A 19,879-nucleotide genomic window follows, 5' to 3' on the forward strand; every position below is an offset into this window, starting at 1 on the left:
TTGGAAAACTAGAATTTAGAGAAAGCGGGAAAGTTTCACCCCATGCACAGAACAGCCTGCAAATATTTTTGAAATGTGGTACCAGCAGATAATTACACACGGAAAGACACGGAGTCCGTTCTAAGAGGGAACTGGGATGTGGAGGTAACCTAGCTGTGATTGGATGATACACTTCCGCAGAGGGCTGCTGCCCTGGCAGGTATCAGAAAGAGCTGCGTTTTCACCCACAGAGACTAGAAACCGGACTGAGGAAGGACCCTGCTCACCCAACCTAAACCTCCTGGTGTTTTGTTTTGTTTTGCTTTGTTTTGTTTTGTTTTTGTTAGGAAAAATATGCATTTTCTGGCTTGCAGACCCCAGAAGTCCTGGGAATAGCTCTGCACTGCAGCCCCACGGTTCGTGAATGTCAGCATTGTGTTACATTGGAAGGTGGACGCCCCTGAGAATGTTCCCACTGGGACCTTCAGCAAGCTCTCGGGTTCTTACCACAGGACAGAGGCTTGGAACGAGATGTGAGTGTCTTTTAGTGAGGCTGGGACGTTGGATTTGTCACACCTCGATGATGCCCCCTGTGGGGGTCAGGGAGCAGCTCACTGAGAAGCTGTGTGGCAGGATGGAGCGAAGAGTGCTTTCATCCAGAGCAAGGAGGGAATCGGAATGGGCAAGGCCTCCAAGGAGACGACAGAGAAACAGACTCGATTATCTGAAAGCCTCCGCCAAACCTAAGGAAGCAGATGCAGAGACAGAGAAAAAAAAATCCCCACCAGCCATAGTCCCCAGAGAACGGCAAACTGCAGATGATGATGTTCATACCCTAGTCTGTGCTGGTGAACAGGGGTAGTGCCCCCTCGAAACACACGTGGAGCTGGGGTCAGGACTGGAAGCATCTTTGTAAGAGTGGGTCTGGCTCTGACAAGTGGAGATTAAGAAAAGAGAAAGGACATGGAGAGCTGATAACCCCCAGCCCCTCCTCCCTGCTCCCTCTCCTCCTCACTGGAAAACCAGGTCCAGCTAGAAGAAGCAGGGCACTTCAGGGACAAGGGTGAGGCCAGGGCTTTCCCTGGGGAGAGGAAGAAGACGAAAGAGAAGCCCAGACTCTCCCTCCAAAGCTCAAGAGAACTGTTCCCTTTACACTCACCGACCCCTACCCCACGCAGAAGGTACTGAGTTATTGGAAAGAAAGCTCCTACTGGCATAAAAGTGAAGTTTTGTTTTTCTGCCTCTGGAAGAGTTCCTGTTGACATGTCGCTAAAATAAAGGTATCGACGAAGATTGAAAATTGGGGGGAGGGGATTTTCACGTGTGGTGTCAGTCTTAGGGACCGGGGACTTTACAATGGACCACTCACCTTAGCCTTTCCTGCCCATTCTTCTGTATCTAAACCATCTGTGCACACTGCATACCCGGATGCCATCTCTGCCCAAACCCACAGTAACACCCTCATCCTGCCCAGAGAACTCTTTTTCCTCAACAGGTGTTAGAAGAAGAAAAAGCTGAGGAGGATGAGGCTTTGACTCCATGAGAGAAAATTTACTCAAAAAACATGGGACTGGGAAGACAGTGAGGTCAGGTGAGCGCTGAAGTCTCAGGCAGGAAGACCCTGGTTCAATCCCTAGTGAAGCCACATGAGAGTCAGACTTGGTGGTACACGCTTGTTACCCCAGTGCTGGAGAGGTGGAGAGAGTCAAATCCTGGGGTTCACTGACCATCCAGCCTAGCCTACTTCAGAGGCCACAGATCACAGTGAGAGATTCTGTCTCACAAGGGTAGCGACTGGAGAGACACCTTAGTGTGTTAGAAGCCCACACAGTAAGGACTTGCATTTATTTTCCAGCATCCACATGGGGTCCCTCACAACCACCTATAATCCCAGACAGAGAGATTCCACAGCCTTGGCCTCTAAGGGTGCCTGCATACGTGTACCTAAACACACCAACACACAGGTACAGGCGGAAGAAACGAGGAGTTTGGGAACAAGACTGAGGGCGAAGCTTTCCCTGGGCCTTCATTATTTAAAACTTATCTTTAAAATACACATTGTTTTAAAAATACACATTATTAAAAAATAAAAATACACATTATAGGTATCAGGACCTCCAAAACCCGTGACATCACATAGGCGACAGTGTGACCAGCACACCTGTTGCCAAGACAATAGCCACCATATTCCCAGAATCCACTTGGCTCACCTCCTACCTTTACTTGTGGCTATGTCACCATCCATATAAGAGGAAGGCCTCTCTGGAATCTCTCTCTCTTCCCCCAGCCCCCTTCTCTTTCTGCCCTTGCCCTTTTCTCTCTCATAAACCTCACGTGGAACTGTCTGGCCTGGTGTGGTCTTTCTGGAGCCGCCTGATGATCATAGCACACATTATTTAAAGAAGAAGAGAAGAGGGAGGAAGGGAAGAAGAAGAGGAAAGAGAAGAAGAAGAAGGAGAAGGAGAAGGAGAAGGAGAAGGAGAAGGAGAAGAAGAAGAAGAAGAAGAAGAAGAAGAAGAAGAAGAAGAAGAAGAAGAAGAAGAAGAAGAAGGAGGAGGAGGAGGAGGAGGAGGAGGAGGAGGAGGAGGAGGAGGAGGAGGAGGAGGAGGAGGAGGAGGAGGAGAAGAAGAGGAGGAGGAGGAGGAGGAGGAGGAGGAGGAGGAGGAGGAGGAGGGAAGAGGAGGAGGAAGAGGAGGGAGGAGGAGGAGGGGGGAGGAGGGGAAAGAGGGGGAAGGAGGAGCAGGGGGGAGGATGAGGAGGACGGGAGGAGGAAGAGGATGAAATAGAAGCAGCAGCATCTTTAGGGGATGAAGGAAGGGTGGCTCAGTGGTTAGGAGCACTTGCTGCTCCTCCAGAGAAGCAGAGCTCAGCTCCCAGCCCCCACATGGTGGCTCACAAGTGTCTGTAACTGCACCTCTGTGGATTTAATGCCTTTTTCGGGCCTCCAAAGGCTCTGGACTGAGACACTTGGCACCTCTGACCCAGCAGCCAATCTTCAGGGTCAAGGGGACCGTGACAGCAGCACAGACAGAGGACACGTCCCCTTGATGAGCATCAGCTCCTAGACTTTCCTATGCCTTTCCCCCTTTCCTGACAGGGACCCTGGTCCCCTGAAGACCGCCTTGTACCCCCATCTACTACACAGCTCCGGAGTCTACAGACTTGTCCTTGTGAATGAACTGGATAGGTTCTGAAAGGTTTGGAGCTCTTCTTTGCTTATGGCGACACTGTCTTAGTCAGGGTTTCTATTCCTGCACAAACATCATGACCAAGAAGCAAGTTGGGGAGGAAAGGGTTTATCCAGCTTACACTTCCTTGTTGCAGTTCATCACTAAAGGAAGTCAGGACTGGAACTCAAGCAGGTCAGGAAGCAGGAGCTGATGCAGAGGCCATGGAGGGATGTTTCTTACTGGCTTGCTTCCCCTGGCTTGCTCAGCCTTCTCTCTTATAGAACCCAAGAACACCAGCCCAAAGGTGGAACCACCCACAAGGGGCCCTCCCCACTGGATCACTAATTGAGAAAATGCCCCACAGCTGGATCTCATGGAGGCACTTCCCCAACTGAAACTCCTTTCTCTGTGATAACTCCAGCCTGTGTCAAGTTGACACATGAAACTAGCCAGTACAATTGACCCCTTGTCAACTTGACACACAAACACATCATTATTAAGCCTCAACCCTTACTTTCTTATTCATCCCCAAGATCTAAATTACTTTAAAAGTCCCACAGTCTTTACATATTAAAAGTTCAATCACCTTAAAATATCCAATATCTTTAAAATTCAAAGTCTTTTAAAAATTCAAAGTCTCTCAACTGTGGGCTCCACTAAAATACTTTCTTCCTTCAAGAGGGAAACATATCAGGGCACAGTCACAACCAAAAGCAAAACTCAAACTTCAATAGTTCAATGTCTAGGATCCAACTCACAATCTTCTGGGCTCCTCCAAGGGCTTGGGTCACTTCTTCAGCTCTGCCCTTTGTAGCACACAGCTTGTCTTCTACGCTCCAGCTGCCTGTACTCCACTGCTGCTGCTGTTCTTGGTGGTCATGGCATGGTACTGGCATCTCCAAAACGCTGCTATCTTCCACTGTAATTAGGCTTCACCAATAGCCTCTCATAGGCTCTCATCAGGGTGACAAACCTCTGCTCCTATGCATGACCCCTTCAAGTCCTGGGCCATCAATTGCAACTGAGGCTGCACCTTCACCAATGGCCTTCCGTGGCCTCTCACTGTGCCAAGAGCCTCAGCTGCTCTTCATGACCCCTTCATGCCTTCAAAACCAGTACCATCTGAGTGACTCTTACACAGTACCAAGTCCAGCCACGGCACAAAATACAACTGTGGCTATCTCTGGAACACACTCTCTGTGCTCTCAGAAAACACTTCCAAGAATATTTCATCTCAGTGATGCTGGTCTCTTCTTAATCACTGCTAATTTCTTAGCTCCAGCTAACCAGCATCAATAGTCCCAGTAACACAAAGGTTTGCTTTAGTGGTTCTGGTATCTTGTTACTTACAGCTGATTCTTCAGCCCCAGCTAACCAAAACCACAGAATCTTCACAATCAAAACATGGCCACTTCAAGAGTCTATAATCTTCCCTCTGAAATTTCACAAGCCAGGCCTCCATCTTCTGCACTGTTCGTAACATTGTCTTCCAAGCTCCTACAGAACTTTCCACAGCTTTTCTAGCTCAAAGTTCCAAAGTCCTTCCACAATCCTCCCCAAAACATGGTCAGGTTGTCACAGGAATACCCCACTCCTGGTATCAATTTGTCTTAGTCAGGGTTTCTATTCCTGCACAAACATCATGACCAAGAAGCAAGTTGGGGAGGAAAGGGTTTATCCAGCTTACACTTCCATGTTGCAGTTCATCACTAAAGGAAGTCAGGACTGGAACTCAAGCAGGTCAGGAAGCAGGAGCTGATGCAGAGACCATGGAGGGATGTTTCTTACTGGCTTGCTTCCCCTGGCTTGCTCAACCTGCTCTCTTATAGAACCCAAGAGCACCAGCCTAAAGGTGGAACCACCCACAAGGGGCCCTCATCACTTGATCACTAATTGAGAAAATGCCCCACATCTGGATCTCATGGAGGCACTTCCCCAACTGGAGCTCCTTTCTCTGTGATAACTCTAGCCTGTGTCAAGTTGACACATGAAACTGGCCAGTACAGACACCATGGGTGCGGGCAGCAAGAGCTTTATTGATATTTAACAAATCCAGAAGCTGGTCACCCAGAGTAAGGTGCACCAGAGGTTTATAGTCCTGAAGATCTGGACGTCAGCCTTCAACACGCCCAGACTGAAAAGTCCATGAGTCCCCCTTAGGCGGGGGCAAGCATTAGCGAGGGCCTATAATCCAACAGAAGGGATGTGCGGAGCGGAGCTCCCGTATTGACCTGTTCATGGAGACGCGCTATAGAGAATTCTCTTCTTTGACTAGGTCCAAAGAAATGACTTTTGTATCAAGGCCAGACAAACCCAAAATGGGTGAAAGAGGTCTTACGGAGCCTGGGTGTTCCTACATGTGCGTTAACCGCAGAAGGGGGATAACAGACAAGGTGACGTAAAAACATGAGAAGAATAGAGCATCACACATACTGTCCACAGTCACCAACTAAACACTGCAGCTGCGGCGGGGGCACAAGAACATCTTTGCAGGGGCCATGAAATAAATACAGGGCTCTGGGGAGATGCTGGCCTCACAGACCTCAGAATCTAACTCTGCAGCTCAAATTCTACAATCCCTGTCTGAGTCCGTCCAGGCTGATGCCAAGCGGTTCCCTGGCGTTCCTGGTAGAAGACTCACCAGCAAGGCCCCTCCTCTCCCTCCTGGTCCCCCCTGCTCTAGCTTTTTCATTCTGCTCAGCAGCACCCATCTCCCGTCCTCCTTCACAGTCTGCACCTTTCTCAGCCTCTCCTCTCAAGTCAGGATGGATCCATTGGAGTGAGTCAAAGAGACCGCCCTGAAGTTGAAAGGGGGCAGGACAGGTGTAACCCAGAAAGATGTCTGCAACCCACCAGGAAAGTCTCTAGTTTCTTTAGAAAGAGGGGATGTGGGGGGGGGGGGACCCTCACTGACAGCAACAGAAACCAGTTGGCTCTGTGTCCCACTGACCTTTGTCTGCCCCCTAGTGGGACAACCAAGTAACCAGCAACCAAACCCAGGGTGGAAAGGAGCCTCCCCGCAGAGTGAAGAGCTAATAACTAAATGGGTGGGCGCATGCCCTCCTGTGGGGGCTGGGGGGAGGAAAGGCTGTGGTGACCTCAAGTCCACACCCTTGGGATTGTGCATTGTCCTGTTAGACAAGCCCACCACACACAAATACTGTGGGTAACCCTTCTCTCAAGGCCATAAAGGGAGAAAAATAAAAACTATCCTAAGATAAGTTTGTTTTGGAAAAATGAAAGGTGGAGTGCTATTTCTTCTCTCTCTCAAAAGTCTGCACGGGAGCTGTCGAGAGGCTGTTGAACCCTGTCTGGCAAGCAGCCATGGACACTGTCTGTTCATTGTTGGTCAAATGTCTCTGCAGGTTACCTGGGAATTATGCGCTATGAGGACAAAATTCCCCACCTCTCCTTCTCCCACCTCCTCTCTCTGTAACGCAGAACTGGTTCCTAAATACACTTTAGTTTTCATGACTATGAAACTCAGACCTTACCTTTGCAAACAGCCCCCTAATCCCAAACATATCTAAACTGCGCACAGTATTTATTCTTGTCAAATGTTGTAATAATTAATTTATTATTAGCGAGATCAAGGGGTTGACCCACATAACTTAATTGTCCAACCACATAGCTTTCAGCTTTCCAGTGCTTGGTGATGCTGGTGTTCCTTGTTTCGGCAAGCACAATGAAGTCATGAAAAGCACGTGAACAAAGAGAATGTCCTTCGACATCCCCCACTCCCCACGTGAATTAAGGTCAGAAAACACAGGGTTATTTTTAATCCTTAGTTAATAATACGGCCCAATACCAGCCGGAGCTTTTACATGGAGATGAAAGGCTTATTTCCTTGTAAAATTCTCACAAGGAATTATTACAACAAAGGAACACCTTGTTCCAAAGCCCGCTTAACAACACAGCCCACTGTTGCACACCCTGCACTGTAGGTGCTTGACTGACAGGGTATTTCAATCCCTAGACTGACTCTGAGGGGAAAATATGCAGAAATCAAATAGGAAGGCTAACTGTGACAGAGCCACCTCCTCTGCACACCTCCCTGACACTACCCTTGCCCACCCCAGTCCCCCAACCTCAGCCAGCGCCCCGCCTTCTGATCCGCCTGTGTTGACCAAACTAGAAACAGCACAAGCTTACACGTACCTATCACTGACTGCCATGCCACAGACCCTCCTGGAATTAGGAATCTAAAGTGGCTGCTCTGCCGTCCCTCACGATATTTTAGAAGTAGCATCCACATGTGCGTGTCCCGCTGAACACATGCCACAGCTCACGAGTGGAAGTCAAAAGATGCTTCCGCCCCAGTCTGTTCTCTCCTGCCACCTTGTGGGATCCGGCCATCCACCTCGGTGGCCAGCTCTGCACAACCATCCAGCCAGCCCTCCCTCTCAGGTCATTTAGACACAGCTTTCCAAGCAATGCTTGCACCTCACACAGCAATGACAAAGACACTGGGTAATCAGCTGATGTAGGGATAGTTGTGGGAAAGATGGTACAGCTTCACATGGGTGTCCGATGTCGATGTCTTGTGGACATAGCTGTAAGGCTGCATTCGGCCGGGACCATCAGACTTCAGAAAGGTTGGAGGGGGCCTCTCCAGCATGGGGGCCCCAGAATTATCAGGATTATCAGTGAATGGGCAGGGTTAGGGTTAGGGTAAGGGTTGGGGTTAGGGGTTAAGGGTTAGGGATTAGGGGTTAGGGTTAGGGTTGAAGTTGGGGTTAGGGTTAGGGTTGAGGTTGGGGTTAGGGTTAGGGGTTAGGGATTAGGGGTTAAGGGTTAGGGTTGAGGTTGGGGTTAGGGTTAGGGGTTAGGGTTGGAGCTGGGGTTGGGTTGGGGTTAGGGTTAGGATTAGGGGTTAGGGATTAGGGGTTAGGGGTTAGGTTTGGGGTTGGGGTTAGGGTTAGGGGTTAGGGTTGGGGTTAGGGTTAGGGTTAGGGTTAGGGGTTAGGGTTGGGGTTAGGGGTTAGGGGTTAGGGGTTAGGGTTGGGGTTGGGGTTAGGGTTAGGGTTAGGGTTAGGGTTGGGGTTGGGGTTAGGGTTAGGGTTAGGCTTAGGGTTAGGGTTAGGGTTAGGGTTGGGGTTGGGGTTAGGGTTAGGGTTAGTGGTAAAAAGCACCTAGCACTGAGACAGACAAATGAGGGGCAGCAGCCTTGGGCTGTAATTCGCTTGGGCTGGACACACATTCATCTCTTAACAATGCACTTGGCCGCCTTAGACCTTTACCTGTACCTAATGCACATGCCTGTCTGTGAACAATGTGCCTGAACCTGGGACACTGTTGTTTATTCCTGTCCTACACACCAGACTTGGGCTTTTAGAATCAATTCCCCAAAACAAACCAGGAGAGCAGCACCTCAGAGAGTTATGGGGTGGAGGTGGGGTGCTCCCTCCCCCACTTTACCCATATGTACTGGCCAGTTTTGTATGTCAACTTGACAGCAGGCTAGAGTTATCACAGAGAAAGGAGCTTCTTTTGGGGAAGTGCCTCCATGAGATCCAGCTGTGGGGCGTTTTCTTAATTAGTGATCAAGTGGGGAGACTTGCAGGTGGTGCCACCCCTGGGCTGGCAGTCCTGGGTTCTGTAGGAAAGCAAGTTGAGCAAACCAGAGGAATCAAGTTAGTAAGAAATATCCCGCCATGGCCTCTGCATCAGTTCCTGCTTCCTGTCCTGCTTGAGTTCCAGTCCTGACTTCTTTGGTGATAAACAGCAACAAGGAAGTGTACGCTGAATAAACCCTTTCCTCCCCAACTTGCTTCTTGATGTTTGTGCGGGAATAGAAACCATGACTGAGACACCCCCATTTCTATTCAAAAGCATCCTAGAACAGACATGAAAAGGACAGATGATGGGCCAGTTTGGCCTAGACTGGTTTGAAGGTATGTGTATAAGGCAATCTGTGTTATCTGAGAGATATAAGCTGTACCATAAACAGAAAGGCGAATTAAATAACAATACCACCTTTTTCCACCTTTCAAAGTGTTTGATAAGTCTGGACCTGAGTTGGGGAAGGCAGTGGGAATGTAGAGTAGTGGAGAGCCCACAGGACATTATGTTAGGAGAATCTCCTATTTGCCTTATGTTTATCTCTCTTATGCATAAGTAGATGCAGATGTGATTAAAACCAGATGCACCAGGGGAAGAGACATGTCTTGAGAGCAAAAGTTTACATAGTCCAAGACCATCAATCAAATCACAGAACTACCCACAATACACCCCTGGGCAGCCAAACTCCTGCTCCTCTCAAGTTGTACAAAGAAAGGCCAACAGTAACTGTGACCCTCAAATAGCTTCACTCATGTGGTCTGCTGTAATAAATCCTTCTTGCTACTTTTGCAATCTGAGCATCTGCTTCAATTCCTTGAAATAAGAAGTACCTCTCCCTAAAAAATCTGGAAAAAAACAATCAGGCAGCCTGGCAGCCTGACCTGAACCACCAGCAGCAACATTGTAGGCGTTACATCCTACCAGTCATCCTGTGGGTCATGAAGGTCAAATCCTATTCAGATTGAGGACAACCAAATCCTACTTCTCAGTGGCCAGCAGGTCGCAGAAGGCAGACTCGCATTTAACCCACCACACTCAGTCCTTGACGAACGCAAGCAAACCAGAAGCTGTAGGCAGCGTCTACCAGCATCGGGACATGTTCCTTATGGTCAGTGGCAGGAAGAGCTACAGGTACCACTCACCTTAGCAACCCCAGCATCCACAGCAAACCTTCCATGTGACTGGCACTGACAACTCAGAGTCATGGTGTATCAGTTCAGGTGTCAGTGAACAAAGACCAGCCTGTCCTCTCTGGTGGCCGCCACCCTTGAGCTTTCTTAAGGATTGAATTCTGTTTGGAGAGCTAAAGAAGCCATTGAGCGCAACCTAAGACTTCGTCCTGACTGATTGGCTTCAGCCTGGAGTTCAAACAAAAAGAACGAAGTCTGAGGAAAGATTACATCTTCCCAGGTTTCTTTGAACTCGACTCCAAGGTCCTGACATCAAAGGCACCAGAAAAAAAAAGTGTTAATTCTCTGCATCTGCAGACCAATATCGCCTTTGTTCTGGGAAGCTCCAACACACATGATGCCTGCGGTGCATCCAGTCCCCTGGCCATCGCTCCAAGGCCACACCAGAGCACTGCATGTGCCTCAGCCCAGCACAGGAACAACAGTGGCCGGCTCTCACGCCTCATCCCATCCCTCCTTGCTACTGTGGCTTGAGATACAATAGGGTCCTGTTGGGGACAAGGCTGAGGACAGTGTGAAGAAGCACAGTGGGCTTCTCCTGCTGGTTGATGTATCCTGTGACCAGAAACGGGAGAGCAAAGCATGAACACTGAGTACTGGGCAAGCCAGCTCCAGGCCTCTCCCCCACAATCCCGCCCCCTCCATTGTCAAGTGTGTGTGTGTGGGTGGGGGGAGAGCATGAGGACACTCCCTAAACATTTAAGAAGTTACAAATACGACAGACCAGAGAGCACTTCAAGTCTGCAGCAAATAAAGTGGGAGACCAGAGTACAACCCCAGCCTACACTGGTTCCCAAGCACCAAGGACAAGAAATTACCAAGAGAATAGGTCACCCCAGCGCCAGGGCCAACACATCTCCCGAAGACAGTCTAGAACAGGCGTGAATACAGAAAAAGGTCTGATTCCTTTAGAAGAAAAAATCAGGAAAAATAAGACGAAAATCAGACAAAGGACCTACATAACCAACCACTGAAACTGGAGGCAAGAGATTTTAGCCTGAAAAGCCCCCTCATCGGCACCATAAACAGAAAGGCAAATTAAATGACAATACCACTATTTTCCACCTTTCAAAGTGTTTGATAAGTCTGGACCTGAGTTGGGGAAGGCCATGGGGAACGTGGAGTAGTGGAGGGCCTACAGGACATCAAGAGAACTCTACATAGCACATCTGTGAGGAGGATAATTCATAAAGCTTATCATATTCTATGTACGCATCCCTTTTCTCCTGGTAATGCCGCTCCTCCGGGACTGTTGCATGCCTAGAGGGGTGTTGAGTACTCTGCTCTGATTGGCGTATCAGAAAAGGGAAGCACCTACATATCCATGCCTGGGGGATTGGTGGCACAGCTCGACATCTTCAACAAGCACGAAAGATGATTTCTAAGAAAATGCTAACAGGAGCAATGCGTTTCCTGTGTGCTGGAGTTGACTTTTGTAATGTGTATTTGCAAGTATCTTGGCTTCCCCTTCAGAAAGGGATGGCAACACCACTCTCTTTGAAGGAGAAGCTTGGAAACTCTAGTCTGACACCTGAGGTACCGTGGACGTCACACCTTTGTGTTTTGAGTCAGCTCCTGAGTATCACCAGCTGCTCTGGAATTTGGTATGTAATAGAGGATGCTCTTGAACTTCTGTTCTCTGTGTCTGCCTCCCAAGCGCTGGGACTACAAGCATGAGTCACCACACCCAATTTACGTGACACTGGGGATTGAACCGGAGCTTTAGGCCTGCCTGGCAAACAAGCTGACAAGTGAGCTTCAGACTCGTCACAACGCCTGCAACTTCTGAGAGGAAACCATAAAGGCATTATGGCTTTTCCTCGGATTCCTATTCTCGACACTCCCACATGCCAGGCGGGTTACTAACGTGGCATAACCGAGTCCCACACGGTGAGGAGCTGCACCTCCCACCAAGGAGCAAGTGAATCAGCCATCTTGGAAGGAGGTTCTCTGCCTTCATCAATCCTTCATCCCCAGCCAACATCCTGACTACAGTCCATGGCAGCTGCTCTAACAATCCCCGTGCCCAAGGAACTCTGGACAATAAATGCTTGGAGCATAAAGATCCTAAGTGTTGGCATAATTCTTCAAAGCAATTATTAACAAATACAAGGAGGGGATTTGCATGCTAGTTCGATATGCACAGATGTCTCTGGCGTGATCTTTAATATTTATCTCTAGGGAGAAAAACCTGGAAAGCTCATTCTCAGAGGAGAAAGACTTGCTTTTCATTGTATTATACATCTTAAGTTCCCTTTTCCTTACGCTGATTTTTATCCTTTCAAAGCAAAGGCAGAACATATTTCACAGAAGAGCCTCATATACCTACCGTTCTAAATTCTATATAGACATGTCTAATCTATATTTTATTTTGACCTTATTGAAACCAAAATGATGGACTTTGTAGAGAAAGTGAATGTCTAATGCTACAGAAGATGATTAGTGTCGAGCATTTCCTGCTCACTCTGGTAGAGCCCAGGCTCGTTTATTCTGCGGTCTGTTCCCTTGTCTCCTCCTAAACCAAACCCCAGCTTTGTGCAGATGGCAGCCTCTTCACCTCAGGCACTGACCCAGAGCTGCTGTCCCTAGAGGTCAGGAAACCTTAAAGAACCCAAAGTAGATTTTTAGGCTTTGAGGTCTACAGTTTCTGTCACAACAACTCAATTCTGATGTCACTGAATAAAAGCAATTGTAACCAACACCATGGGGGACAATCATAGCCAGCTGGGAAAACCTTTATGGGTACTGGGAAAGGGCTGCTGGTGGGAGCGGCATTGGCCAGCTCTAGCCAATGGGAAATCCACTTCCGGGTAAAAGGGAATAAGGAGCGGGCCTGAAGAGAAGGCTGCTGGCTGATGCCAGATCTCTCTGGTGAAGGTCTGATGCAGGTAGAAAAGGCCATCTTTCCATGACAAAGGGAGAAGGGACATGGAGTGTCAGACTCTTTGGTGACAAGTGCTGCATCCTATGTCACCCTATATAAAGGAAAGGAAGCTGTCTTAGCCCTTGTAGCCACAACTGAGCCTGCTCCTTCTGATAGTCCTCCCATCAGTCACCATGGGTTAGCACTGCTCAGAATAAAAGCATCGTGGGGTAGACCCAGCTGCTCAAATCTAGGCCAGGCATTTTAGAAAAACTCGAAGAGTTTGTCCTGGAGAGTCCCAGGGTGCCTGTTACCTGTGTAGCAGAAAGGGGAATGGTTGTGTCTATCCAAATATAATTAAATAGGAAGCTGTTCACTCGAGAGAGCTGTGTCTTCAGGCCCTGCTGCTACACAGGTCTGCACCTCACCGTCCATGTTCACTGCTCCTTCCCCTACCCCATCATCCGCTGGGGGATATCATGTACTCTGTGACGTGCTGATCACTGAGAGCAAACAACAGCTGCCGGGTCTTTCACACGCCAGCTTCCAGCCCTGTGGAGATGTTCCATCTGCACAGCACACAGCCTTGTTTAGTGCCTCTCCTCCATGCTACATCATCTGCATGGTGCCCATCCTCCATTCTAGGTAAGCTCCGAAAGGGCACGGACCTTCTTGGTCTTCTTTTATGGATACAGTATCGATGTGACCCCAAAATTCAACTGCTGAAATTTTGGTCTCCAAACTTACATGTGAGTAATATTTGGAGATGGGAACTTTAGGAGACAGTTAGGTTTAAACAAGGTCATAGGGTGGGGCACTCGTGACAAAACTGATAAAGAGGAAAGAGAGTTTAACTAGATCTATTCTGTCCCATCCAATGTTACCTCTGACAGGCTATGACACAAGGACCCGGAAGCAAACACTATGCTCTTGGGCCTCCAATCCTCCAGAATCATGAACCAAATGCACTTCAATGCTTCATAATAACACAGCATCTAGTATTTTGTTATGGTAACTTCAGGATATATATATATATATATATATATATATATATATATATATATATATATATATATATATATATATATAAGTGTTCAAATACAGTTCTTTATACATCCTGAGTTGGAGATAATCCTGAAGTCTAGTACATCCCCTGAACCCAAAGCATCGACCAGAATTTGGGATTTATGTGACCTTCATTTCTTTGGTATTATCTGCCTATCTAAAATGGAAGGGAGAAACACCCGAGGATCTAGTGTAGTCGTCTCCTGTGTCTTCAGATGCTCCCAGAGATGGGCAGCTGAGCATGCTTCACTGGCTGAAACCTGGGCACTAAGACACCTCAAGTGAGGAGACAGGACTCGTGCTGAAGGCCAGGCCACACCACTGATCCCATAAGGCTCAAGGGCAGGAGCAATGGCAGGTGCACACAGGGTGGGGCAGAAAAACATACGCCTGAACCTCAAGTCTCAGCATCCATAGCCCTAATGCTGAGATGTCCTCAGGGAGGACTCAAGCTGTATTCATCTTCCAAGGGATGCTGCACTGGAATCTTGGGGACCTAGGAGTGTGCGTAGAACTTGCTTCACACTATTAGTCACATCAAAACCATAAGCCATCAACCTGAGCACTCACCTGTCATCACTGAAAGCAGAGACTGAATGGGGAGGGGGGAGAGAGGGAGCCTACTGCAGGGCCAGGTTTAAGAGTGTAAACAAGTAGACCCTCATCTCACTCAGGTCAGTGAGGGGTGCGGCCACCCGTATCCTCCACCCCACCACAGTGTACATACTTGTGCTGTGTCTAGTTGCAGGAGGAGAGCAAAATTGCACATCCTCCTTATCACTCTGCTAAATAACACCGTGCTGATTTCATGTATACCATTTTCAATCCAGTCTTATAAGATAATCCTGAAACAAACAGTGAAAACCATTGTTTTCAGGGGAGGACTGAAGTTGTACGATGCTACTTGTTCACATCCCTTCAGAACACATAGTACTCGCACTGTTGGGAAAATAACATCTCCCTGGGACGTTCCCTAGAGACTGAGCTCCACAGAACAGGCCTCAACATGTTCCCTCCAGGCAGAACGGTCACAGGGAGCAACAGCCTACTGGTCGACCAGTAATCTCTAAGAAACAGGTCCTGGCATGATCCTGTCCAGCTGTGTAGTGTGGCCATGCTTGACAACTTTTTAATGAACATATTTATTTTTGGCATTTCTGATGACATAGACAAAAGCCATGTCTTCCTTGGGCTTTATTTTATTCCCCTGGATTTGTTTCACTTAAAAAAAAACAACTCCAGATCTGATGGCCCATGCAAGCCCACAGGCTCAATTGTACCTTGTGTTCTAGTCAAATGTGAGCTATTACAACTTAAAATCCTTAAGCCCCAGCCAAGGGTCACTCACTGGTCAGGTGGAGGATTTTTTAAGTCATATACATTTTGTCATAAAAGCCATATCCCAGGCTCCCACAGTCCTAACCTTGCCTCTGAGAACACAGGCTGGATTTGAAGAAACAATGTTCTGAGCCAGACTTGCCTAGTGACTAAACCTCTGTGGGTATTTAGTTTGTTGATCTTTTTCCCAACTCCAACCCCCACTGTGTGGTGTGAAGTTACCTTTTCTAGCCCTGAGTGGAGAAGAAAACCATATCTCTTACTATATATATTTGGGTATCGCGCTATAGACTGGTGATCTAGTTAATATTTCTTTAAGGGAAGAAAATTAATGATAATTAATTAATGATTAGCCATTAATTTGACACACAAAACCCAAGGGGGTCTTTCTTGGACTGCTGCTGCATCTAGCTATAGCTCCTTTACAAAACCACATCCTTGTATATTCACTGAACAAAACAAATGACAGGTTAGTAATGTAACTCTCATAACGATGAGTGACCCGGTCTACCAGATGACCAGAATCATAAGCTGACTTAGTAATGACTTAATAATGATGTTATTAGTCCTTATCATTAGGCAGCCATCTTTCTAGTGCATATTATAATGAGTAATGGTTAAATAAAATATTGTAACTAATTTATTTCTTTGTTAAAAATAAGAAAAGCAGTAAAAGTGGAAGGGCAGAATGCAGTGTTTGGAATAAAGACGTCAAATAACAACTCTCAAATAGTCAACAGGTCATCTGGGTCCCAGGAAGACCACCATGAGCATGCACCTAAACTCAGGGACAAAGCTGGTCAGTGTGTCACTGTGGACCACAAAGTCTGCCTGCAAGGACACCCTGGAAGAGCCTAGACAAGAGTGAACTGGTAACAAATGTAATTCTGACCTAACTTTAGGGTTTACCAATACAGTGTTACAACTCTAAAGACAGGGTGGTACAAAGGTTTTTTGTTTTCTTTTTGCTTGTTTATTGCTTTGGGTTTCATTGTTTCTCCTTTATTTTTCAGAGAGGCAGATTAGTAAGATCAGCAGAAACCAAGAGCCTTATCAAAGTGAGGAGGGTCTTAAATGACCCTAAGAAGCTACCTGGCCTCACTGTTGGGAGATCTGCTTGTTTTCTTAAAGGAGAGAAGAAACAAGCAGGGAGTCAAGACTCAGCCAACCCATGTCCCATGTGTACCCACTGTGCACAAGCTCCCCTCCCATCAACCCCGATGCCCTAAACAACCACCCTGGAACAATAGCCCAATGATAGTTGCTTGAGTGTTCATAGCATTCTCATCCCTAGAAAATGAAGATAGTTCAATACCTAGAAGGAGGTTCACTTAAAAATGGCAGGAGTAGAACTAGGGGAAACTCCTTGTAGCACATCAAAGAAGCTGGGGGGTAGGGGGCAGAGGCAGGGGAACACCCCCTGACACTGATAATGCTGAGCCAGGCACAACTCCAGGGACTTAGCATGACCTATTCCAAGACTTCATAATAACCTCTGGAGCCATGTTGTAGTGAAAGGAACCAACTAGTGTCAAGAAAGTGACCAAGTCAGGATTTGCTCCACTGGCCAGTGTCTCATTCCAAGCCTCACTGTTTCCACATGTGGAGTCTACCCTGGGACCCTAAAGATACACTTACTCTGCCCAGGGAAGAGGCAAACACAGGTGAAGTCCCCAGGGACTTCTGCATGCTGCTGACAAATGGAGGCACAGTCAGGGCAATCCTGTGGGACTCTTCTCCGGCAGAGGGTGACGTGGGTGCACATTTTCAAGGCTAGGAGGATCAGGAATGCAGTTCTCCCCTGGTACACAGTACCTTCCTACAACTGCCACTGCAGTGCCATTGGTGACATGGGGACACCACAATGCTAAGGGAAGGTCAGAAAGAAAGGAGGCAAGAATTGAGTCCTGAAGGGCTTGTGCCTGGGCCAGGAGGTTGGATTTACTTGCAACCCTGCGATACACAGAGTACTTAGGGTCAGGCCATAATGCAGAGGCACTAGCCAGAAAGGAGCAGTTCACTACATAACTGCAGCCTCAGCTGGTTGGCAGGGATCACACAGCCATGTGATCAGAACAATGCAAAATGTCCCCCTCAGAGAACAGACTGGAGCCACCCTGCTCCTGCTCTCCAGTCCCCATGGAAGGGCTATGCCAACCTGTCAGACTCCATCATCCTCACCCTCTCCTAGGGCATCCTTTTAATGCTGGCCCTGGGGAGCAGTCTCACTGTTTAGAAACAGGGGCAGATCCCAGCCATCCAGACACTTGGTTAAATCCCGGTGTTAATCTCCTGGGAACGTTTTTCTTTTTACTTATTAAAATCTCAGCCAAGGGGGTTTAGACCTCCAATAGACTTGAAGGTATTTCTGAGGGATTAGGGGGTCATTCAGCACGTCACACATTCTTCACCTTATTATCTCTAGCTTCCTGGGGTCTGACCGAAGGTCCCCAGGAAGAACTTTTTTTCTTTTTAACAAAGCTCTTGGTGTGAGCCACTGCTGGACTTTGTCCACATTTTCTCTCTGGACGCCTTGTAAAAATGCCTGTTTACACTCAAAACTTCCTCCTCATGTGTCTACAGACTCTTTCAAAACTGAAATCATGGCTTTCTTCTCCACTCAAGGAAAACCAGAAACAGATTATGCAGACAAATGATGTTCACGTCTCCAGCACCGTGGAATCTGCCAAAGTAAATCTTACAATGTGTAATAAACAGGACAACATATAGGAGACTTCCCAGTGTCTAAATAAATGCACAGTATCTGCCCTGCCAACATACAGCAGCGAAACATGCTGGGCAGCTCTGGGCCTCTGGGAGTTGAGTCTGGGAATTCTCACGTTGAACCTACCTGTTCACATTTTTTTTTACTTCAAGGATTAAAGCCTTCTTTGGTAGAAATCTTTTGAAGACCAATAAGGTGGGTCATTTTTTTGTTTCCCTCCTAATTCTTGGGACTAGAAGGGCCAGTTAGGATGTTCAGGACAAGGGATAGTAGAGTGTCACCAGCAACAACTCCCCTCCCCACCCCCACCCCCACCCCCACACCTGACTTCCAAACCTTACACTGCTGGTGCATGCTCCTGACTCTTTTGCGATGCTAGGGATGGTACCTCACACGTGCCAGGCACACCACTAAACCCGCATCCACAGCTCTAACTCTTCTGAAATCCTAACTGTTCCTTCCGGCTGATGGAAGCGCTTGAGCACAGTTTCAAGTCTGTGCTCACCTAAACCTAAATGACCGGGCAGTCCTAGGCCCTGGGGACGGGGGACTCGAGATTTACCTTGACGAAGAGGGTGATGTCATGCTCCTGTCCGGGATCCCCCTCCACCTCCGATGCTGGGCCATTTTCCCTGCGGTCATTCACTCGCCCCGGCTCTTCTCCGCCCTGGGCGCTGGGCTCCTCAGCTAGATGGTTACTGAGCTCCTCCTGGGACCCCTCGTGCCCGGTGGATTTGGCCTCCTCTCCATCAAGGCTGCCGTCGGGGGCCTTCTCTTGGATCACCTCCTCGCAGGGTTCCTTCAGCTCAGGTTCTGGCCTCACTTCTTCCTCTCCGGTCTCCTCCTGGAGCCTGCCCTGGTCCCCATTCTCGCCAACGTCTACCCTCGCCTCCTCCGGAGCTGCTTCCTCGGACCCGTCTTTCTCCAGGGTCCCCCCTTCCCCCGAGGCGTCTGCTGCCGAAGCTCCCGCCAGCTCCCCGGGCTCGTGCCCTCCGATCTCTGCGGCTGCAATCTCAATCGCCTCATCCTGGGGCTGAGGGCTGCTTTCCCCTCCACCCTGGGGCTCACCCTCTGACCCGAGTGGCCCTCCCGCGGGTGCCTCTGTGTCCATGTTGTCCCCTGCAGGTCTCTGGACTTCTGGGTTGATCTGCAACCCTGGCGCGCTGTCTCCCTGCACTTCCTGAGCGGATTCTGCCTCTTCCCCTGCCTCTGAAGCCGTGGGGTCCTCTGGCCCCGGGCGAGGGTCCCCAGGGACCTCGGGGGCCTCACCCTGAGCGTCTAGCCCCGAGCTCGTCCCCTGCACCTGCTGGGCGCTTGGCGCCTCCTCCGTTCCCTGCGGGATCCTGGCGCCCTCGGGGTCGCGCTCTGCAGCCTCCGCTTCACCCGGAGCTCTGCTGGCGCTCGGTGTCTCTGTGCCGGGGCCAGTGTGCGGGTCCTGCGCCTGCGCTCCCCCGATTCCCTCGTCCTGCCCACAGCCTCCTTCCTCCTTCCCAGAGGCCGTGGCCTCTGCGCCCGCCCCCAGGTCCCTGGGTGCCTCTGTAACTCCCTCGCTCGCCTCCCGCACCTCCAGGTCCACAGCTCCTGGCTCTCCTGGTCCCTCTTCGGGTTGCCCCTCGGAACCTGGAGCGACCTCCTTGGGCTCCGTTGCCTCTGCCATGGTAAAACACCCTTTCTCTACGCTGCTCAGGGGTGAGGGGCAGGGGCTGTCGTGCCCCCTCCAAGAGGACACCCCACTCGCGGCTGAAGAAGCGAAGGTTTCACTTGATGCGAAATCCAAAGAGCCCCAAGACACTGTCCCTTTTCTCTGGCTTAAGGTCTTTGGGCTCTTCCTCAAGCGTTCCTGTTTCTCCTAAATTCGCGCCCGAACCCCAGTCCTGTGCAGGCCAGGGTGTGGAGCTAAAGAACTCACCTTGCTTCTCGAACTCTTTCGAAGAGATGGCTGGTTCGGTGCAGTCTCAAGGGTTGACCAGAAAGCCTCAGAGGCAAC

At 49.0% G+C, this 19,879-nt stretch overlaps 1 protein-coding gene across 1 annotated transcript in view; it reads right to left on the bottom strand.

Annotated features, from left to right (window-relative positions):
* The window catches only part of Clic6 (chloride intracellular channel 6), a 42,920-nt gene extending 23,371 nt beyond the window's left edge, over nt 1-19,549 (bottom strand). Inside the window, exon 1 of the mRNA XM_052158527.1 lies at nt 18,455-19,549. Coding sequence (XP_052014487.1) covers nt 18,455-19,549 — 1,095 coding nt within the window. The remainder of the gene's footprint in view (nt 1-18,454) is intronic.
* Between the last annotated feature and the right edge of the window lie 330 nt (nt 19,550-19,879).

This window comes from Apodemus sylvaticus, chromosome 15 (assembly GCF_947179515.1).
Source record: "Apodemus sylvaticus chromosome 15, mApoSyl1.1, whole genome shotgun sequence".
NCBI lineage: Eukaryota > Metazoa > Chordata > Mammalia > Rodentia > Muridae > Apodemus > Apodemus sylvaticus.